The following is a 24492-nucleotide window of genomic DNA, read 5'->3' as shown; positions in this document are numbered from 1 at the left end:
TGACGGTCGTTCCCAGATTTTTATCCGTGCACCGTACATTCATAAGGCTAACCTTTGTCCATTTACAATCGTCATCCTGGTACCAACTGTTAATAACCCTGTGGCCCTTTTTGTCCCTCTTCTGCACCTTAGGAGTATGGAATGGTAACACACCTGTCGCTGTCAAGACTCTGAAGGAAGGGACCATGTCACCTGCAGCCTTCCTGGCTGAGGCCAACGTCATGAAGAAAGTCAGACATGAACGCCTTGTACAGCTCTATGCAGTGTGCTCAGACAGAGTAAGTGATTTCCAAAAAACAATTGAGACAAGAATCCATTAGAAATTATTACTACTTTACATAACCATTCAGCTCTCGTAGATGACCACGACTACCCCCCCCCCCCTTATAGAAGATTGCCACCCACTTCCAAAATGACCGCCTCCTCTTCAAGAGAATAAATTACCCCCCTGTCCCAGATTATTATTTCTTTTCCTAGATGACCACACTCCTCTTCCTTTTGGACAATAGTCCATCAGAGATGATTATAGGCATTTCTTGTGGTCCTTTTGGATAGACGCCCTTGAAAACATCAATTTATCCTGCATGTACATGTTGCCAAGTTCTCACTGTAGAGGTGTCGTGGTCGAGGGGTTATGTCACCGCACTGTGGATCACAAGGTCCGTGGTTCAAGTCCCGTCGCGGCACTAATGTCCTTTGGCAAGACAGTGATTTACATTTGCCACTCTCCACCCAGGTGTTCAATGGGTACCCGGTAGGATGCGAAAGCTAATGTGCTTAGATTAGCAAGTGAGCACTTGTAAAATTGACGCCTGGCTGGAATGCTTTCCAGGTAGTGGAGAATGTGCATACCTTGTGTGCGGGTAAGCCTGAATCCAATGACCGGGGTAATAATATATATCTGTAAAGTGCTTTGAGAGGGCCTGCGGTCCTGAAAAGGTCTATATAAGAACTAGTTATTATTATTATTATTATTTTATATAATGTGTGCTATTGCATTTTGTTTTGCAGGAGCCAATCTACATTGTGACAGAGTTGATGTCAAATGGAAGCTTACTGGACTATCTCAAGGATGGCACGGGCAAAGACACCAAGCTGACGACACACGTTGATATGGGTGCACAGGTGAGTCACAAGAACCTATAGCAGAGCTTCTTAAAGGGACTGGGTAACATTTCCCTTGTTTCCCTTCGGCGGTTGCTATAGACAGGTTTGACTGTACAACATTTTGAGTGATACAGACAGTCCATAATACGTATATTCATGAACCTGTTATGAATTTCAAGAAGAGAGCAATTTCTTCAGCTGAAAACATTAGATACCATATAACCTTTGGGCTGTTAAATCTGACAACCACTTAAATGCTGGAGGATGTGTAAGTAAGTGATAATAAATAGCATTTACATTCATAATTGAAAATTGTGTAATAAAAATTGATATCTGAACTGTTCAATTGATCGATAATGGTTTTATTGAGAATAAAAGTATAACAATGCATCACGGCTTAAAGGGCTGAATTGGGCAATGTTTTACAAATGTAAATTACAATATATAAAAACATTCATTTCAAATAACATCAAAATGAATGAACTGAACGTGAAAGAGTAAATTGTGTAAAATAATGTTTAACTCTAAAATTCTTATTTCTTGGGATATCGTTCATAGATTGCAAGTGGTATGGCCTATCTAGAATCCATGAACTTTGTTCATCGTGACCTTGCTGCCAGGAATGTTTTGGTTGGTGAGGGTAATGTTGTCAAGGTCGCTGACTTTGGTCTGGCTCGTCTCATCGAAGAAGACGAATACATGGCGAGAGTAGGTAGGTACTAAAGGCCGGCTGTCCTAGTTCAGCCAGGGGGATTAGACCTCCCTCCAAGGTCACTGACAGGTGGTTATCTCATCAAATCCGCTCCCAATTAACATAAGAAAAAGAGGATCATGGGGGACTAACGGGTACCAATTAGGCATTGTCTGCTATATACATGTAGAGGGCGCAAGTAGCAATAAGTGGTGCAGTGGGATGAACCTGTGAAAAGTGCTTGGGATCTGGAAGTGGATGGCATATTAAGAGGGAAAGGGAAACCAAAGATTTCATGGAAAGATATGGTGAAGAAAGACGGCAGTAAAGTTGGTTTAAATGCGGAGGTTGCTTGAGACAAAAAGATGTAGAGGGAGTGTCATGGCTCGAAAGTCAGTAATAATAATAATATTCTGTTTTTATATAGCGCTCAATACATCGATCCAACGATGCGCCTAAGTGCTTTAAAGATATATTATTTCCCCGGTCATCGGACTCGGGCTTACCCGAACACAATGTGTGTACATTTTCCACTCCCTGGGGAGCATTCAGTAACCCTCATAAGAGGGAAAACACTGACTTTGATAGATGATGATGAAGATGACGTCAGAGTGTCTTCATTTTCGGGCTCATCATAGGCAGGCGGTCTTATTGTACTTTTTACTGACATACAAATTCCAATGAAATACTTTTCAAGGGAAACAATACTATTTGCTAATAGTAGTGGGTTTTTTTATAGTGGTCATGTCTGTCAGACTTTATTCTCCAGGGGGTGTTTCACATAGGTCCTAAGTCGAACTTGGATTTATAACATTATGGAGAGCCATTTGTAGCCTTAAAATAAAATTTATGAAAAAGCAAAAATTGAAGTATTTCAGACTTTTCATAAATTCCACATCAAGAGCATGAAATCTCCTTGATGATAGAAAATATGAATGATTTGAATCAACATTTTATGCCTTTTAAAATAACTTTTACAAAATATTTTCAAAGATGAAAACGGCTTTTCATAATTGTCGAGTCCAACTTAGAGATAAGTTCAACTTAGGATCTTTGTGAAACACCCCCTGGAGTCAGTAGCCTGTATAGACAAGTGGTCTTTACAGGTGGTTGCTAAAGCAGGTTTATTATATTTTCTTTCTGACTTGATTTCTTTCCTAGGTGCCAAGTTCCCAATCAAGTGGACTGCTCCTGAGGCTGCCCTTCACGGAAGGTTCACCATCAAATCAGACGTCTGGTCATTTGGAATCCTGATGACAGAGATAGTTACCTTCGGTCGTATCCCATATCCCGGTGAGTCATCAAATAGATTAGTCTGTGATAGAAGCTGGGAAACTGCCTACTAATTGATATATTTAGTTAATCATCATATCGATCCGGCCTGGATAGATATCGCGAATGCACTTCAACATTTGGGCATATGTTTCTGCTTTTGTGAGAATTTTGGTTAGAAGTATTGCTATCTAAACCTCTGATGGCAATATTTAAACAATATTGAATGGATATTTTGCACCCAAAACCCTTGAACCGCAATTTTACCACTACCTGTCTATATCTTTAAGAAACTTTCATGATTTTTCCATCGTCATCTAGATTTGTGAAAATTCCATCCTGCAAATTGATGCATCACAACAGGAAATTTTTGCGGCAAAAATCGCTGTCGTTAACAATTTGCAAAAGTTATGGTTTTGCAGTAGTTTCATTTTCACAAATGGAGATAATATTGACTTACAGAATAAGGAGAGCAATGATGATAATGTTACTGGTAGCAATACTTATCACCTCCTTTATAATGATCATTCAATTCATCAATATATACATGCTTCATTAAACATTTACAAGCAGCAAAACTGAAGCGTACAAAATCATGCAAACAATGACTGGTACGTATACAGAATGACACAGTAAACTCTTGTAAACAGGGCCTTGAGACTAAATCAGAAACGAGGTTGAACAAAATTCAGACAAACATGAAGCATATGTTTACAATTCACATGTATTTAATTAAGTACTTATGATTGTCAATTATATGTTGTTCTTATGAAATTACTGTAAAGCAAGAATGTAAATATGAACAACTATCCTCTATGGACATAATAACAGACCTGCCAACCAGTACGATTTTTAGAAGCAAATACGACAGTACGATTTTTCTCAATAAAAAACAATTAAAAAAAAAAAAAAAAAAAAACTGGTAAGTATCCTACAAGCATCTTACATCAGCAATTTGGGGATGTTCATTGGTTTATCGAACACACCAGTCGTGACAAAATCATGTATATTCAACCAATGGTCCATACAAAAATTCTTCCTGTATGTAGGAACTGTATTAAGAGGCATTGATCCTCGTAACAGTCCGTGTTTTTTAAAAAGAATACAACTTTTGTCTGTAAATTACAACTTTGGGGATTAAAGAATACAGTTTTTGAACTCCGGAGGTTGGCAGGTCTGTAATAAAGAAATAAAATGAAATGAAATGTGCAGAGAAATCTAGAGCCTGTTTTTGATTAGTTGTTGATTCTTTGTTTCTGTTACAGGTATGACGAATCGGGAGGTGCTAGATCAGGTGGACCTTGGGTATCGTATGCCTAAGATGCATCACTGTCCGGACTCTCTCTACGAGATCATGTTGAAATGCTGGCACAAAGATCCCCAGCAGAGGCCCACGTTCGAGTTCCTTCACTTCTGCCTGGATGACTACTTCGTCTCGACCGAACCCAACTACAAGGAGGCCGATTAGCTGGCAAAGATTGTCTCTTGAATGAATGGACAGTGTCTTGAAAGATTGTCTCTTGAATGGACAGTGTCTTGAAAGATTGTCTCTTGAATGGACAATGTTTTGAAAGATCATCTCTTGAATGGACAGTGTCGTGAAAGATTTCTATTACAGCTCCATCGTTTAATACAGAGAAATTGTTCTGTTGAGTTGTGTAATTGCTCCAATGGTTTGTCTCTTAATTTGACAATCTGTGGAAAGAATCATGAATACACATACAGTTTCGCTTTCTGGATGCTCTTCAGAAAGTATAGGAAACCTGACCCTCTGTGATGTACAGTACCTGTAGCCCCTTTTCCTTTGAATCAACATCTTGTTCACTGAAAGACAACATTCCTTCTTAACTAATGGATAGTGTCTCCCGAAGATTGTCTTTTAAAAGGACATTGTCTCCTAAGAGTCAGGACCTCATTCTCGACATGATCCTATCGTCTCTCACCACATCCATTCTAAAAGATAAACTGGTTTGGAGAGAAAGACGTCTTAACTGCTAATAGTTGGTATAAGATGGGTCGCTTTATAATGCTAAAGTAAAATGGTTGTAGTCTCTCTCTGACAAGACTGAGATTGATATGCTACAAATAGATCAATATGCCAAGAGACTAAAAAAAAATGAAGTTCATCTCACTTATATCTTTGTAAATGATAATGAAAAATCGATATGTCTATAGCAAAAATAATGTAAAAAAAGCAAGAATATATTAGGCTTAACCACAAAATTAAATGATTTTATGAAACATCTTTCTGCACCTTGCCAAATTGAGTCAGCCCCGAGATATAACACTGTGTTTTGCTCTTTGAACAGTTTTTCTTGTCATTTAGGGCCCTGTCTTAATATCAAAAGCTGCAACTACTCTGCATCGATTGCAAGTTCTCCAATCAATCGAAAATTACAAACTCATATCTCTGTAGTGTAGATTGTGATTGGTATCAAGTTACGATCAATTTGAATCAATCACAACGATTTAAAACAAAGAACCAGTTGTGCCATACAGCTATAGAAAAGTCTAAGCAATCTATGTTTGGCAATAGATCAAGGGTGCTAGTATAAGGTAGGAGTTGTGTTTAAGGTTATTGATGTATTCCATCTATAAATTATGCAAGCATTGAGATCTTTAACTTGCTTCCCTGTGTTAGTGTTTCCAATCATCGCTAAGGGTGCGTTCAAGCGATTTTTAAAAAAAAGCTAGAACCACAATCAAAACACCATTAAAAAACAAGTTTACTGCAGGAGAATTCTAGCGATTTTTCATCAACGCTGATTCTCGCACTTTTCAAGCCCAGCTGCTGCTCATCACACTGTGCAGTTTGACACAGGAAGTATAGGTCAACTTCACTGCGGGCTTTCTGAAGTTGTTTACGGTCGACTGTAGGCCAAACCGGAAGCAGGCAACGATAATGACGTTATAGAATCATGATTGAGATCTCCGTTCGTTCAAGCGATTTTTTAGCAACCGTGATTCTGCAGAATCACGATATAAAAAGCATCTTTTTCAGCGTTTCATGTTTGCGTTTTTAAACACGTTTATTTTTACGACTGACGAAGTGTTGCTTGAACGCACCCTAAGTTTAATGTTCAATGATTGAATTCAATTCATATGTATAAGGCTTTAGAGTAACCCATCCTCCCTTGACATCAGCAGGTCACCTGTATGTGTGAGCCATTAGAGTTTTTAACTGTCTGTATAGAGCCAAAAGGACGTTAACTGTGTTTAAAATCAAACGAGTTGGCGTCCTTCTTGCTCCGAATAGACAACATGTAATCATAGGTACTCCTTTTATACTTCGTTTGATGGAAGAAAGTTATTTTTATACTCGACTGATCTGAATAATGTCATAACCGATGATTTATATACATTCCCTCTCTTTGTTTCCTCATCTTTTCAGATAGTACTATAGTCTAAAGACGATAAACAGTCACTGTATTATGGTACTTTTTAAACACAATCATGTGAGTAATTTTTTAGGACTTTGTAATGAACATTTCAAGGGATCTGTACATGTAGCTACATGCTTTTCAAGTGTAGCTTATTTTGAATATCAGGCATATTGGTAATTGATGAAGAGTAAAAACGTATATGTTTGCGATGAAATGTTCATGTTGAAAATATCTACAGCTCTTTCATGTCTTTTGGATGAGAGAAAACGAATCACAGAATTTACCTCGATTTTCAATGACTTTTGGTACATTTGCATTTACTTGTGTGGATGTTATAGAGTTGCCTGTAATACTTATCGCTAGGTTGGGCAGACCTCTGGCAAGATTATTAGGATGTGGAGGTTGTTCTGTAAAACAACAAAAAAGAGATTGGGTCTACTTGCTCCTCCTGTGCGCTTTGAGTTTGAGCTGTCACTTGTTTAAAGCCTCGTTCATACATGATATTTCAAACTGTGTAAACAAAAATTAAAGGGCTGCAGCAACATAGAATGACGTGAGAACAGTGCCTTTTAAATTTCTGTATTTTATACCAAACAGATATATAACTATGCTTAGGAGTCTGTTGTCTGCAGGTAATTTTTCAGCGTCACTTTCCCTCTCATTTTCATGTCAAATCGTTTTATCTTGCTACAGCTTTTTACTTTTGAGATGGTTTGTCCTATCATGTATGAATGAGGTGCTCTGACATTTTCAAGACTACGCAGCGCTAAAACTTCATGATTAACTGAGTTTAACGCGAGGAAGGAGTACTTATAGTCAATTTTCTGTTGATTAAAAGTTAGATTACGAGCAGGAACAAATGATTATAGGCATACATTTATTTTGTATATTTTTGTATTATATCAGGTAGAAATTTTGACTCAGATTCTCATGCATGTCTATTTGTTCGACTTCATTTATTTAAGCTTCCTGTGTTTTATAACTCTATAAGCATAGTACATGTGTTCAATACACTCTCAGTAAGTACAACTTATACATGCGTATTCCATAGTGGGCGGTAACCCATGGTTTTCATTTGAATCTCCTTTATGAATGTCTGTCAGTGAATAATTATACATGTACATGTAGCAGTTCGTATAAAACATGTTCCGAAAACAGGGATACCATTTATAGAGAGAATAATGCTCTATAAACCATATTTTTATGCCTTATGAAGTGGTTTATTTACTTTAGGTGATATAGTTTTATATCATTTCATTTTTGTAGTTGAGAATTCAGGTTGCAACCGTTCATTGTTTCCAAATTTTATAGATTTTTGTTTCCTCTCTATTTTTAACCAAATTATATCTCATTCTAACAGTAAATCAACTGTAAAATCAAAATTTACAGAGAAAATTATACTGAGGTCTAGTTTGTTGCAGTGTTTAACATGGCTTATATTGAGATTTAAACCGTCGCTGGGGTTCATTGGCAGAGTTCTGGCCAGTTGCAGATATGTCTTGATAGATAGGTTGAATGAAACTAGTATGATGTTGTTATAAACACCCAAATGTGCCATTTCGAATCCTCTTGTATTTAGGAATAGTAGTTCCAAAGGGAAGAGACCTTTGATCTTTGACCTTTGTTCTATGTACCTACATGTACTGTATATATTAAATCTTTGCTACTATTTGTCTATTTTCATTGATTTCTAAGTACCTAGAGCTTTCTATAAAGATCTTTGTACAGTGCGTTTTATTTTATGTGGAATATTAGACATCAATGGTGCATTTTTTGATAATCAACGATGGTGTAGATATACCTATGCACATACATTGTATTACACGGTACTCACATTGCAAGTACATCTGCTAGATATGTTTGACATAGAAGTCAAGTGATGTCACAATGATTAGGTTTGACCTTGTGATGTCACAATGATTAGATTTGACCTTGTGATGTCACAATGATTAGTAGATTTGACCTTGTGATGTCATTGAGAGTCTTTGAATATAACTCAATCTGATTTAAAACATTGTGACACAGTTCGGTTGTGAAATTCTGTTTAACATTTTTATTTTATTTTAGATTTTCTACTATATATTTTTTTTAAATTCCATCTTTATTTTGTTTCTGTTCTAAATTTCATGTTTTCCAATAATTCTATAAATTATTTGCTTCATCTATTTCATGGATATTCAAGAAATCAGACTTTTAGATAGTTCTTACATGTAAGGTGAAAAGGTGTTTTCAATGCAGGTGAATTTCATATGGAATGTGCTGTTCTCTTAGTAATTTTTTTAACCAAAAACATGTATCCAAGTGTATGTACTAATTAATAGTGATACGTGAGGTTTTAGTCATCTTTTAGCCAGACATATGTAATGTAAATATAACACACTTTATAAAATATCACTGATTACAATTGAATATTATCTAATCATATTTGTGTAAATAAAACCAACAGCTATGGAGAATAACAATTATGAATAATAATCAGGATCTTTTTCTTCAATAATTGCTTCCAAGTGATTTTATATAGATTCCATAACTTATAAACATACTTTGAACGGGGCAATTGTTTTTAGAAAAATAATACAGTTCTTTTGTATTAATCTAGTCTAGACACTTCAATGTGTACCAGTACCAGAAAATATTGTACAAACACTTGATACTGATGTGTAGGAATTTTTTTGTAGACATCGTGTAGGCCTCGTTCCAGAATCCTCTATCCCCTCTTGAAAAATCTTCTCTTGCCAAATTGTGAGATGTAAAATATTGCCCTTGTTTTCAAACTTTTGAACCTTTCTGTATGTATGTGCATGTTCGTCAGAAGATTTTCTGAATCCCCCCCCCCCCCCCCCATTTTCATAATAAAGTAACCCTTAAGGGTAAATATGAACTGGTAAATCAAGGCATTAAAACAAAAAAATGTTAATGTAATATACGACCCTTCGCATCTCTGTATCTTATGGTACAAAGCTAACTGAATACACAAAGTAACTTTGTTGTAAGCATTTGCCATTCCTTGACATGTATTTTTTTTTGTTTAATGCCATTGTAATGGTTTACCACTTCATATCTTTACAAGCCTTTAGAATTATTAGTGTGCGTAGTGCCACTTTGGTTTTAATTATTCAATATCCCTGGTATTCAGTTAAAATACATTGAATTAGGATCGCAATTATGATTGGTTATTTTTGCTGATGCATGTAATACAATTCTTTTTAGAACTCTACTTGTATATTTCATCTTTGAAACATATGTTGATTGGTACATATTTCAAGACATCAAAGTTTACAGCTAAAGGTTGAGGCAGAAGACTCCCGTTTTTAATTCTCCTCAATGAAACAGAAATCCATCAAATTGCTTCATAAATTAAGCTCAACACATACTCCATCTCAGATTTAATACTTTACTGTTTTTGTACTGTATTGTGTGATATACCAGGTCAATTTCCAATATTCTCGAAATAAAACTTGTTGTCTTTTGTCTCTAGCAGCATTTAGTACCAAGGACATGTACCAATTACAATTCCTCGGTAATTAGACCAAAACATTGTTATTCTTTCCATTTTAGAATAAAAATCTTTTTTTTGTATCAGGTACGAGATGAAGAGTATAAATGATTCACATTCTACAATGATGCTTGTAAATAAATGAAAATGTACTTCAGATATTTTTATGTATGTATAAAACTTAAAATAATATGAGCTTGGCAGTTGTTGAGGGAAAGAAATGATGGTTTATTTTTTAGAATGCAGAGAGAATAGATGTATAATCCAGAAACATGATTATGACATTATCTAAACTAATATTTCTTGTAGATCAATCATGTTTGTAATCTTGTTAATCCTTTTCCTGCTGAATTCTCCCATTCCCATAAGCTTTTCATGGACTATCCGGCTCCGGTAATTAATGGGTTAATTCAATCTTTCAGGTCATACAGTGTCACAGAATTCAAGACTGTGTAGAACTTTAGGCATATTAGTTATATTATTTAAGGGTTTGTTTAAGGCGTGTTCAAGAGAAAAAATAGAGTCGGCAAACGACATCAATACCCAAGATGATTAAAACAATATTTCCAGTACTTTTCAAAAGTCCATTTTCCAGTACTTTTAAGAAAGCATGTTACGATTTCTCCAGACATATCAAAATTTTATTCAAAAGTAAGTTCAAGAAAGCCTATGTTTGACACACTCTCTTAAATTTTTTTATTTTTTTGCTGTAGTTACAATAATGGTTCATCAAGGCTTACCCTAAATATTTTTCTCCAGTCCGTTTCATATTGCATTGGAATGCTGCACAGTGTGATGCGACCGTGTACATGTACATGTAGATGGATTTATGTGTGTAAAGAAACAAACACATGTATATAATACAAAGAACATGAAAAACACTGTATGGGACTATCTAACTCACTGTAGCTAGACTGTGTATGTTATTAAAACATGTCATTACATATATATATATATATGGATAAAATGCCTTTCACAGAAAGAATCAATATCTTCATTCCATTGTAGATGTAGCCAGAAGCTTTTTAACGAAACACTGTATAAATATTACCCAGTACATTATCCTCATACTGTTACTAGTAGATATTTGTAAACTATATTCTATCACTATTTTACAAGTACTTTTATATGGAATTCTTTTCAAGATGTAATGCTTTGTACTATAATTGAAACAGAAACATTTTGTTTCCCTCTGCAATAAAAACTTAAAACAGATACCAGTGTTTAAAGTTTATTTTGTTCAGCTCTTGTTACATATTCTAAAAGTTTGGGTCATGATGGAAATATAAGTGCCCAATCACTCAGTGAGGGAATTCCTTTTCCGCATGTTTTCAGCTAAGTTTTGTCATGGTTGTCCTTTCTTTGCTGTTATTCTTGGAACTTGAAAGGTTTCTGGAATCGTATGTATGATTTTTTCTTCTTCTCTCCTCTTCCTCCTGGACCCAACTTCAAAGATGTTCAAAGACAACCATTTACTAGACATATGTTAAACTTTTGTCATCTCTTTCTATCATTTTAGATGGTCAATTTCCCCAGTCTCTCTCCCATCCCCTTCTCTTTCTCTTTCTCTGTCTCTGTCTCTGCCTTTCTCTCTCTTTCCTTACTTATTCTATACTAATAATCTAATTAAAAAGGAATTCACTTGGGCTTTACTGAACGTAACTTGTCGGTATGCACTGCACAATGAAGAGTGAATTTTGTTTTCTTCATATATACTTGCCCCAATTTTTACAACAAACACACAAATTCTCATTTACATTTTTTACATCCAATATCAAAACGATTTTTGTATACAGCATTCAAATACAGTGAAAAAGTGAATATGGGACTACACAAACATGTAGCTTGAAAGTTTTGTCCTAACTTTTAGCTCATTCTCATCGTATCTTTATTTAAATATAAAGGTATTTTAAGAGTAATAATTTTCAAATGGCAACTTCTTTTGTGATAGCCTCCCACACTGACATAAAATAATGAGAAAGCTCAGAACATATCTTTTTTTTAACCCTTCCCAGAACTCTACTTATAGCTACTTGCGCCCTCTATATACCAAACACCTCCTAAGCGGTACCCGTTGATCCCCCTGATCCCTTTTTCTTATGTTAATTGAGAGCTGATTTGATGAGACAATCATCTGCCAGGGACCCCCGAAGGAATTAGGTCTAATCCCCTGGCCAAACTAGTGCAGATAGGCTTTAAGAAGACATACCTGTTCAACCAGGCGTGGATCCAGGATTTCTTAGGGGGGGGGGGGTGCGCCCAAATGTGAAATTATGCGAGCCAAATATTGGAACGTAATGGTGACCAGCAGTGACGTAATGCGGGGGGGGGGGTGGGTGCAGGGAGGGGCGAGTTTTCCCCTCCCTCCTTCGCGAACGCTGAAGCTTTGACGTTTCATTAAATTATTAAAGAAAGAAGACGATTCGTTGTACCGTTCTCGAAAATAATCCTCGTCTGAATTTAGTTTCCACCCACCCCCCTCCCGCGCGAAGCTCGGAAGCCTTTACGTGTTATCAAATCATTAGAGAAAGAAGACGATTCGTTGTACAGTTCTCGAAAATGATTCTCGTCTTAATTTAGTTTTTCCCCCTCCCGCGCGAAGCGCGGAAGCTTTTACATTTCATTAAATCATTAGAGAAAGAAGACGATTCGTTGTACACTAGTTCTCGACTCTTAATCCTCGTCTGAATTCAGGTTCCCCCCCCCCCTCCCGCGCGAAGCGTGGAAGCTTTTAAGTTTCATTAAAGCGTTAGAGAAAGACTATGAGGCGATTCGTTGTACAGTTCTCGACTTTTAATCCTTGCCTGAATTCAGTGCCTTCCCCTCCCCTCTCTTACGTGAAGCGCGGAAGCTTTGACCTTTCATTAAATTATTAGAGAAAGAAGACGATTCGTTGTACCGTTCTCGAAAATAATCCTCGTCTGAATTCATTTTCCCAGCCCCCTCCTGCGCGAAGCGTGGAATTACGGCTTTGACGTTTCATGAAATTATTAGAGAAAGAAGACGATTCGCTGTACCGTTCTCGACTCCTTATCCTTTTCTGAAATCAGCCCCCCCCCCCTCCCCCTTCCCTTTCCTGCGCGGAGCGTTAAAGCTTTGACGTTTTATTAAATCATTAGAGAAAGAAGACGATGCGTTGTTCCGTTCTCTACTCTTAATCCTTGTCTGAATTTCAAACATATTCTTTGTCTGCTCCTTTTTCTTCCTACGTCCTCTTCTTTTCTTTCCTCTCTTTTTTTTTTGGGGGGGGGGCGGTGATTTTGGGCGCACCGCCCCCACCGCCCTCTAGCTACGCGCCTGCGGTCAGATAAACACATTTTGATACCTTGTCCGACCCCGGAAGCTCAGGGGTTTAAAGCAATAAATTACGGTCAGATAAGCATTCAGGGGCCCGCCTTAGGGCTCCTGTTGGGGTCGAGGCGGTGGAGCCCCCGAAAGCTCAGGGGTTTTAGGCGTATAATGAAGGTCAGATGAGCATTTTTTTTTGTATACCTTATTATTTTGTGACACTGGCAGGACACCACAAAATCAGAGGTTTAAGGCATTAAATTACCGTAAGATAAGCATTCAGGGGCCCGCCTTAGGGGCCTAGGTGGAATCCATGGGGCAGAGCCCCAGAAGCTTAGGGGTTTTAAGCATTTAATCACGGTTTTAGGCATTTATTCATTTAATCACATTTTGTTGACACTGGCAGTTAACTATTCTTAATTTTTCTTTCTGGCTCTCTTTCTTTTTTTTCTTTCTTTTTTCTCTCTTTAATATATTTTTTTAAAGTGGGGGGGGGGGGGGGGGGGGGGGGGGGGGGGGGAGCTCGAGGCTTCCGATCCCTGCCGTTCATCAGGCCCTGACATGTAGGAATCTCAAGAACCATATTTCTTGCCTGGCTGTAAATTCAGGAATTTGTTATTTTCCATCAAACGCATAAAAAAGTATAATTTACTCAAAGTGAGGAAAAATCTCGGAAATTATGTCATTTCAGCATTATTTGTAATCCACCCTATCTCCTTTTCCCCTTCCTCTTCTTACTTTCCCTTTCTCTCCTCTTTCCCTTTCCCTTTCCCTTCTTTCCTTCTTCTCTTTTTTTCGCGGGGGGGGGGGGGGGGCAAGGCCCGCTCGGCCGCCCTTGATCCCCGCCTGTGTTCAACCTATTCTCTCTCCATCTTTCATGTCAGTGTTGTGATAATGAACATTAATGAGTTTGTTACTATTGGGGCAGCTACCAAAGACAGGTCTGCTAAATAAACGAAGTATAAGCAAAATTGTTAACATTTATAGAAGCATATATTGAGTCTTAAACTTCTCTGACCGGCAAAATAAATGGAACATGAGTGCTATAAAAGAAGCCACCATCACAATTAATATTATTATTATTAGATCTATTTGTATTATATTATTATTATTATTATCAGTCATACAGACCCATAGAAGCGAGAGTGAAGAGTAGGTAATAGACGGCATATCCACTTTGATTGATCAAGAAAGCCAACAGATACTGGGTGAGAAAAAGAAAAAAATACAAAAACAACCAAATTAAAAACAAAGACAAAAAATAACAACAAAAAGTCTATATTTTCATTCTTGGATTAACCCCTGCGTATGCCCTGGTATATCGCTACCAGGCCGTGGCTCGGTAGGGGTTAGACCAATCAGGAGGGCGGATTCAGATTTCTCCCAATTTTCTCCGGAGGGAGAGAAAGGGAATTTCCCCATTCGCTCACACGTTGTAGCGTACGAAGATACTACTGGCAGCCTCATGTAAACACGACGTAGGGTGAAAACTTCCATTTCTACGCACGTGCGAGTATTAGTATTGGTTGGGAGAGTGATGAGTTTCACCCTCTTTTGCCTTGACTCTTCACGGATGAAGTTGGAAGAGTTTGTTATTCGCACCAAAATCATCAATTAGAAGGATTTCAAGACCATAGAGAGGGTGCAGAAGAGAGCTACCAACATGATTTATGACATCTGCAACCGTCCTTACATAGAGAGACTTCGGGCGCTTAACCTTAACCTCCCTCGAATATCGCAGACGGCGAGGCGACATGATTCAGGTTTTCAAAATCATCCATGGACTTGAACGCATCCCAGTTGATACCTTCTTTGAGCACTCGACTAGCAACACAAGAGGCCACAGTCTAAAGATAGTAAAACAGAGATGCTCAACGAAGATTAGGCAAGATGCATTCAGCCAAGATGCATTCAGCCAAGATGCATTCAGCCAACGTCACATCAATGACTGGAACACACTTCCTGAAGAGGTAGTCACTGCTACCACGGTGAATGCCTTTAAAGCCAGACTGGATCGAGTATGGAAGGACAAGCGTTTCTGCTCCCCATAATCCATATATGAGTAGAATACCGACGCAGAACTGAGCCAGACAAACTTAACAAGAAGACACCCAACTACGAGAAGGAAGAAAATGAAATTGAACTGGAAGCCCGACTGCTGAGAACACAGCATTCTTCCAGAATCTCGGGTAAAGGTAAAGGTAAAGAGAATTTTGTTAATTCCGTTTGTTAGCCAGTGAAAACGAATTCGTTTGATAAAATTATGCCATGGAAATGCAAGCACTAGGCTAGACAGAAATAACCGTCTGATATGGGTCATTTCTTTAATAAAACTGACATTTGTTGACATTCCCCATATAATCGGAGGTCTAGTGAAGCCAGACTAGTCTCAGTGGAACATCCGACAATATACATGTAGAGACTGAAGCTTTTGGTCTAGCACTAGGCTAGACCGAAAGCTTCAGTCTCTGATATCGACGGTTGTTTCGCTGAGATTGCATCTGGTTCCTCTGACCGCCTCTATACAAGTCAACAAATGTCAGTTTTGTTAAAGAAATGACCCATATTTCTGTCTAGCACTAGGCCTACTTTAAACGAACAGAACTTTGTCGTTCCTAGCTCATTTTTCCTGACTGAGGTGTCATATGAAAGAGCAGAAACACAACTTTCTAGAAATGTGATTTTCTCTTTGAAATTCAGATACCGTACGCTAAATGACTTTTTGGTTTCCTCTCTTCAAAGTCATTTTAACCACTCGTGCGTTAAAAGAGGAGGATCTAAGCCTTACAAATATGTGTCAGTTATCAATTATAATTGTGATTACATGTAAGTGTGATTAATTCTCGGTTTCGTTTTTTCTGGGATGCACTGTATATTTGATACACTGTCTTAGTGCAGTGCATGTACTTAGCTAAGAAGGCTGGCATTTTTATTGAAAAGGTTGCATTGTTACGATAATATACCACCAGCAATTCATGAACCTATTTCGATATCTTGGATGAATAGAGTGACCATGGATGGCACAGTGCCCCCCCCCCCCCCACTTTTTCAGATACCCCAAAAGTGCCCCTTTTTACATAGGAAAAGTGCCCCTTTTATTTTGTAAGAAGTGCCCCTTTTACATAGGAAAGGTGCCCCTTTTACTTTGACAAGTGCCCATATTACTTAGTAAATGTGCCCCTTCCCCTTTTTCACCTCTGACGAGTGCCCTTTTTATTTTTGACACGTGCCCCTTTTTCTTCGACATGTTCCCATTTCCTAAGAGCAATTTCCCCCAAAGTTCGCTCGCTGCGCTCGCTCACATTTAAAGATGATATAATTATGTTACTTATCAAAGGTCTTTCCAGTCTTCCGTTATGAGAATGTGCTTATAACCCCATCACGATTGGCTTTGTTCCTCTTTATAAGATGTAATTTTTCGCACTGCGACCTCACAGATCTTTAAAATATTTCTCGCTCGCTCGTAAATGCATATTCAGACATCACACCCAACTGTAAAGTATGATGCTTAAGCGATATCTTGTATGATGTATGAAGAGAAACAAATATTGAAATCATCCCTGATAATGTAATCACAATGTAGGGGTATATACCAATGTCTAAAAAATTGTATATTTTCGCTTTGAGATTTCCCACTGTAGGTGCCCTTTTCTTTCCAGAAAGTGCCCTTTTTTGTTGGTGCCCCCCCCCACTTTGGAAGTCGCTCGGCCGCCCCTGATTGTACACGCATCAGCACTGCACCACCTGATGGTGGCCTGTACTGCAACTGAAGAAGAAAATAAAATCCAACTGTTATAACGTGGTGCCCGTTAGAGTGAGGATTATGACAAACTCAATAACAAATTGCCAGCCATACTTCTTGCCAAGATATTCCAGGCATTTGCAGTTACCTTGAAGGTAGATTACATTGGGTTCATATCGATCCTATTACTACTATACTCTAAATTCTCTAATGTGATATGTGGAGCCCCCCCCCCCCCCCCCCCAAGGCAGTAGCCTCGGCCCAGTCCTTTTCTTATACGTTTTGGGATAGTTATACAATGAATGATATCACTATTAGATCAAGACCCTCTTTCTAACTGGCTCCCTCTCTCTCTTTATCTAGTGTTTCACATAATTATGTGGAAGTTCATAATTATGTCTCTCCATGCAAAGTTTGGAGATAATAAATATTCTCATTTTACTCCGTAATTGTCTCTTGCATGCTGCTTCATTGTATTTGGGCAGGTCCAAGCTATTTGCTTTGCGACGTACGGGACATTCAGAGACTTTAAACAAGAAATAACAATGGATGACATTATTTATAGGGCTATCTTCTGGTATGAGTCTGTGGCTATTATGGGCTAGTTCATTTGTGACAAGTTTTAGTTCTCACCAATTCATAAATTAATTTTTAATGTAATTAATGTGCTGCGTGATGTACGGGACCAGAGAATTTCTGACTTTTTCAAAAATAAGTTCATCATAAAAGTTCTCTGAATTTATGAAGTTATGAGATTTATGGTAATAATATCTTAATTCATTATGGAATCAAGCATTAATCACAACTATTACCATATTTTTCTGACCTTTCGTTGTTATGTAATATACCAAAACATAAATGTGTGTATGTGACGTACGGGACACGTGACGTACGGGACAACTTTTCCCTATGGGAAAATGCACTGAAATGAAGAATTTTCGTCAAAATTTGTTAAATGTGAACAATTTAAACTTAAATCAGTGACAATTAGAGTGTTTCAGAACCCAATTAGATCCTCTGACCATCACTTAATATCCTCTGTGATAATTTATGAGGTAAATCAATACAAATATTACTTTAACAAAGAAAACAAATTGAATTACATTCATACGCACTATATTACCATTTTTATTCCATTTACCCATCTATTCATGTGCAGTCATGCTTCTTTTCTCATTTCTTTTATCCATTCCATTCAACATTGCAAAATGTTTTTAAATAATAATTAATGAAGAAGATGAACTTGAACTTGAAAACTTTTATTTAAACTTGTTTGAAACACAGGGGCACACTCGCACATCATATTTTGTCAAAGAACATTTCTTATGCTCTAAGCTAGTTTGTGAACAAAGATACATTACAAATATGAAGTCTTTTCTTCATAGCTTGTTTGAATTACTTGATAGTAATATCATAGGATTTGGAAGGAATTCAAAGATAATGCTGAACATATTGTCTTTTTAAAATCTTTTTATCCCAGATTAGAACATGTATGTTGCTGTCATATATTCAAGAATTTTGATGTACATTAATGTAGCCTACATGTTTGTGAAAGATGGATACAAAAATATAAATCTTGAATGTATTTCGTATTGATTAAAGACCTCTTATTAACACCACCAGATATAAGAAATTAAAACCCTAAAGATTTGTGTGACCTTTTCCACAATTCAAAAGTTTAAAGCGAAATCAACAAAAATGCATGGGTGTAAAAGTGATAAAAATCTGAAGTGGGTGAGAGTGTGAAATACAAGGTACTCAAAAAGGCTATCCTTCCTTAAAAGTTACATGTAGTTTTTAGGAGATCAGAATTCCCGAGCTGGCTCCATAACATGTACAGTGTATGCTGTAATCCTTTACCATCATATATGACATAGAATATCAAAAAAACCTCACATGGATCGAGAGCTTGATACCATACATGTGCTATTCTTACCTGCAGCATCTATAAGTTGTAAAAGCCAGCTTCTGGTGCATCTACTACCATATAATTTCATTAGACTCATCCCAGGAACTAGTACACTATTATGATTTACATATGTAGCATCCTGCCAATGTTGGGGACATCAACTGGCAAAAATACCAAAGTTGATAATACCAGGGGTCTGGCTTGAAGACTAATTACATCAAATTCAGTACAGACAAGTAAATTCCTAGAAGGGACCCAGTTAGAATGTTCATATATCCCTGTTTACAACAAGTTTCCTTACACAGTATGTTTTCTCCTTTTGGTTATTTCCTTTTTCACACCTTGCATTGGTTTTGTATGGGGTTGTAACGTACGTCACACACTTGTCCCGTACGTCACATTTCTTAATTTGATTATGTAATCAACACAGAATTTTTGTAATTTTTGTTAAACCTATTTTTTGTTAGGTATTCATCTAAATTAGAACTTCCTAGAATATCTTTAAAAAAAAAATTATTTTCATAATTAAAATTAAACAAATTATGATCAAATTGTGACGTACGGGACATCACACTTTGGAACCTACCTCATTTGCATAATTAAATAATTTTGAAAGTTTTTATATTTTTTTCTTATTTTCTAGCATGATGGTCTACATGTCCTGAGATATTTAATTTTAAACAAATAATTCAAATGAGATACATAAATAAAAATGTAATGTCCCGTACGTCACGCTAATTAATAAAAAATAAAAAAATTGAAGTTCGTGACCTTGGCACTCTTCGTATTTTGATTATTTTTTATATTTTTTATCAGATTGATAAAATTCATAGTTTCAGCTTTAAAAGGAGGTATAGTTTGTTAAATATATATAAAGATGAAATTTGACCCCAGAGGGGACAATAGCTTGGACCTGCCCATTTACATGTACCTCTCCTACCGCCAATAGCTCAAAAACCGGTCCCAACACGACATTAGGACTACCGTCATGTTCATTGGTAGTTCACTAAGGAAGGCTGGGGCCATTAGTCTCATCTAATGTTAAACAAAATTTTAACGAAAAAGAATAATCTGAAAAGTTAAAGCTATCAAAATTTAACTGGTTCTAAAATATAATATTTATATATTTTTAAAGTATTCTTTGTTCTTCATTTCAAGTAATTCAACTTTAAAGGTTATATGTAATAGATATCTCTTGATTTTGATTTGTTATTCTAAAGTTTGCTTTTGTACTAAGACTAATACAGCAGAATAAAGACTGATACCAATTCTTTAAACGTATCATGCAGTGGTTGAAGCGGACTTATCTGTACAAGCGTGCATGCTTCTTTTTCATTCATCCTATGATCCTAGAGGCTATATACCCCGGTTGTGTTGACGGATTATCACGACAATAAAATCAAGTTTATAATAATTAATAGTTCACAAGGTGGGAATTCTGTGAGTATTTGTACATCTTTAAAAAACTTACTAATTTTGTATGATATGGCTACGATGGGTCGATTTGAAACTGTTGTCGCATGCAAGAACAGTGACTCAGTTGATCGTATGTTGAGTGAGTGAGTGAGTGAATGAGCACTCCACCATTTTTTTTTACTGTCGATATTTTGCAACGTCATGTCAGTATTACATTAACATATGACATATAGCACTATAGTACAAAGCCATGTTCAGACCGGGGCTTCCGAGTCGCCGTAAGTTGATCCCTTTAGCAGTAAATATCCCATAAATATTTGACAAACACCATTAATAGTTGTCCATACCCTCTTACTTCTTGATTGGTTGTTATTGTTTTGCCAAATGCATGTTTATAGGACATTTTTCTGCGAAGATGGAATAAAATGTCAGTTTTTTAATAAATAACTTCAAGTTGTGGCAAGCTGGCGCGATCTTATGGCCATTTTATTAATTGGTATCAATAAATAAATTCCTGTTATCAAGAAATAATTTTATGTTGTAAAGCAATGGTAATTCTTGATATCAAGAATTTGATTTCGTGATATCAGGAATTCAATTTTGTGATATCAAGAATTGAATTCTTGATATCAAAAAATATGTTTTAATGATAAAACTGCTTGCCATATGATCGCGCCAGCTCGCCACAACTTGAGGCTCCACTTCAGCTAAGTGGGAGCCCTGCTTTTGACATCAGATGATGAATGTAGGTCAGGAGTGTCTTGAAGCATGACAGAGTGGAAAGCTAAATGTAGAATAAACAAGTATAACCATTTAGATCAGTAAAATCAAAACCTTACAAGGTACAACAGCAATATATACTGCATTGAGATGCACACAGAGGTAATTTGGCAATATAAGCCTAAGGCTGGAGATGATACCACACCTATATCTTTCAATTCAACATATATTCTTCGATCAAGTGATACAAAACAAACATACAATGACACTCGAGGATCTAGCTGAAACTATTCGCATCGAAGGAACTTCAACTAGCACTAAAGTACTAATGATGTTCCTGAGTGCGAATAGTTTTAGCTTGTTCCGAGAATGAATCATTTTATATTTGTTTTATATCCCTTCCATCTGTATTATTCCTACACTTCTGTAATAACATGAACCTTATACTCACTTTCACATCTTACATTCAGATCTAAAAGAAATCAAAGAAAATTGCACGCCTCAAAAACAGAGCTTAGCTGGCGCTGCGTATAGTGTAGTGCAATTATCGCGCGCACAGCGCAAATTGCATGTGCACATGCTTGAGCGCTGTGAGCTGAGGCATTGAAATCCTGTATGCTCGCTGACGTCACGCATAGTACCTTTTTTCCCTAGGGAAAAAAGGTACTATGCGTGACGTCAGCAATAAAAAATGTACTATTCCGATGTAGGCGGCAGGAAACGTCTTTTATAGTAAAACTATTCATTTTCTTGTTGTATACAATCCTAATGCAACAACTATACATGAGGGATATAATAAACAATACAAAGACTAATGACAGTATTACAACTTATCTCACACCTTCTCTCCCTCAAACAATTCAAACAGGATCGCATGTGATGGTCTATAGCTTCTTCTTGGCAGGCGCAGAGCCAGGGGGGGGGGGGGGGGTGGGGGCGGTCGCCCCCCAAAAATCTACTATAGCTGAGTAATGAACAAAAAAAATTCTGTCCAACGAATTAGGTTGGTATAATACAAAGTTTTGGGAAATTTGAAAATTAGCTGGATAGTGAGTCTTAACAATTTTGATATATTTGGATGCTCCTGGGGATGTATTAATTATAAGCATTAAAAAAAATAACCCCCGCAAGAACACACTTCTGCATTAAAAATTTACCAGTGCTCCTGGTAAATTTTGATGAATTTCAAATAGCGCTCACGGCCATACAATTGTAGCTGCGACCATAAAAATCTCAGAATATGTAGTTGTGATATATAATTTCCAAAATGGGAATATAGCCAATCGGTTGATTTTAGTCAAAAACAATTGCTTCAGGGCCTAATTAATATCTTGACCTTGAGAGGGAGCTATACAACATAAAGAGTTTATTATTTATAATTCATAACTTTAGACTCGATTTCAACCACGACAACGATCACTGAATATTGTAAGACCGCATATGCTTCTAATATGTTCATTTGAACTAAATTCATGACCCCATTACCTTTAAACTGTTCTTGGTATTTTTTACTGGTATGTTAGTATTTCTATAATTTGCTCTTCAGAGCACTGCAAAATGATTTTTTTTGTTTTTTGTTGCTTGTATCTCTTGCAAATGAAGTTCCATTGAAATGTTAATGACATGAGAGATACTTTATTTATTGACCATTGAGATTTAGGCCATAATTATAACAATCTCATAACCTACATTGTAAATGGAAATGGGTGGGGGTCATTTACTAAACTTTGAGAAAGTTGAGTTTTTGTAACTCTGGTTGCGAAATATTGACATATACATATATGTATTTTGTATATGCATGCCTGTCCTAATAAAAACCTGTTTTCTTTTTTTATTCTAAATTCAAGGGATTGCAAATGAGGAAGAAGAGGCCAGTTCCATATTACTTCCAGCAGAACGGTACATAAGTTGATAGTATAATAACTTGAAAATGCATCAAATGATGAAGGATTTTTGCACTTAGACTCGACAAATTTTGAGAAACACAAAGTATTTGCATTACATATTAACTCATTTGCTGGTTTGACACTTTGAAACAAATGTTACCAGTCACTCTCCCCCCCCCCCCCCCCCCCCCCCTCCCCTCAGTACTTACCAGTATAGAATGAAAATCTGAACTGAAGTATTAAATATTAATAATAATAAATCAATAAACAAAATAAAAATAAAAAAAATAAAAACACTAACATCTATGAATTGGAAACATATTGAAAATTCCCAATTTTTTCACACAAACTTTCAAACGTAATATCCCCTTTGCATCAACATGTCTTCAGACTTCTGGTATAAAAGGCAAATATATACTTTATGCATCTGTGGTTCATAGACTAGTATACTACAACATGTCAGGTAGAAATATAAAGACATGTATTTTCATGAACCCACTTTGCCAAAGAACATAGATTTGATGAAGTAACCTCGCACAAGTCAACCTCGTATATATGTCAAATAACTGCCTAAGAATTATAGAATAATTTCATACCATCAAAATTCAATGAAGGATCGTTTTATCAAATTTTTCCCTCTACGTTTTTGTTTCTTTTCAGTTGGGATTTTGGAATGTGTTCCAGGCAGGACGCCGAGAAGAAGTTGATGGCCATTGGTATAAATAAAGGCCAATTCATTGTAAGGGATAGAGACCCTGGTAAGAAAACAAAAATCAATCATCAAAAGTTAAGTCATTAAGTACTTGATATAAAAATTGGTTTTAATATAAAAATAAAAAAAAGAGAAAAAGAAGTAAAAACAGATTGTTGGAAGAATTAAGTTTTGCATGGTGTAAACCTGAAAACTTTAAACTATAATTGAGCTTGGTGAAGTTTTATGAAAAACAAATTAAAAGTAAGAAACCAATGGATTTTTTAAAAGTTGTAATCAATCAAACGCAAATTTGAAAGACTGTGACATACATGTACATGGATGTCACAGTCTTTCAATGAGCAACCCTCCCACTTGCTTATTCTTGTATATTTTGTAAATTTCATTGTCATGGTTTTTAATGAAGAACAACATATTTTTGAGGGTGTATTTAAGAGGGGATGTGTACAAATATGTGTAAAATAGTAAATGTACATGTATATTTAGGGCAGGGTGCATGTGTAATCCAATATTCAGAAAATTCTGACATTTATTAAATTTTTGGTGGTATAGAATAAAATGGAGAGTTGGGCGCAAATTGCACAGAGTTTCCAGTTTATACGTGATCGGTGGCAAATGTAAACTCACCCATTTATTTCCTAAATGGACCATTTGAAGAATTGTTTAAATTAAGTACATACATCAGTATGTTAGTAATATACTAGCTGAAAATCTTTGTGGTATCTGAACTTTAGTCTTCAGGCTTTTGCCAAGTTTTTGTCTGTTTCTATTATGAATAAAATAAGAAATAAATTGAAACACCGATTGTTTCAGGTACCTTCGAGCTGTCTGTGAGAGATAACAACCCTCAGAAGGGAGATCATGTCAAGC

General features: G+C 36.5%; 1 protein-coding gene across 1 annotated transcript in view; it reads left to right on the top strand.

Moving 5' to 3' along the window:
* SFK1 (src-family protein tyrosine kinase) overlaps positions 1 to 24492 on the top strand; it is a gene marked incomplete at both ends in the record, with an annotated part of 58943 nt that overhangs the window by 19834 nt on the left and 14617 nt on the right. Inside the window, 10 exon segments of the mRNA NM_214618.1 lie at positions 133 to 278; positions 1012 to 1125; positions 1666 to 1819; positions 2960 to 3091; positions 4336 to 4617; positions 4649 to 4741; positions 4939 to 5730; positions 6143 to 6182; positions 10771 to 10784; positions 24331 to 24341. Coding sequence (NP_999783.1) covers positions 133 to 278; positions 1012 to 1125; positions 1666 to 1819; positions 2960 to 3091; positions 4336 to 4538 — 749 coding nt within the window.

The sequence above is a fragment of the Strongylocentrotus purpuratus genome, unplaced genomic scaffold (assembly GCF_000002235.5).
Source record: "Strongylocentrotus purpuratus isolate Spur 01 unplaced genomic scaffold, Spur_5.0 spur5_scaffold_13, whole genome shotgun sequence".
Lineage (NCBI taxonomy): Eukaryota > Metazoa > Echinodermata > Echinoidea > Camarodonta > Strongylocentrotidae > Strongylocentrotus > Strongylocentrotus purpuratus.
This window is presented reverse-complemented; position numbering and strand designations above follow the sequence as displayed.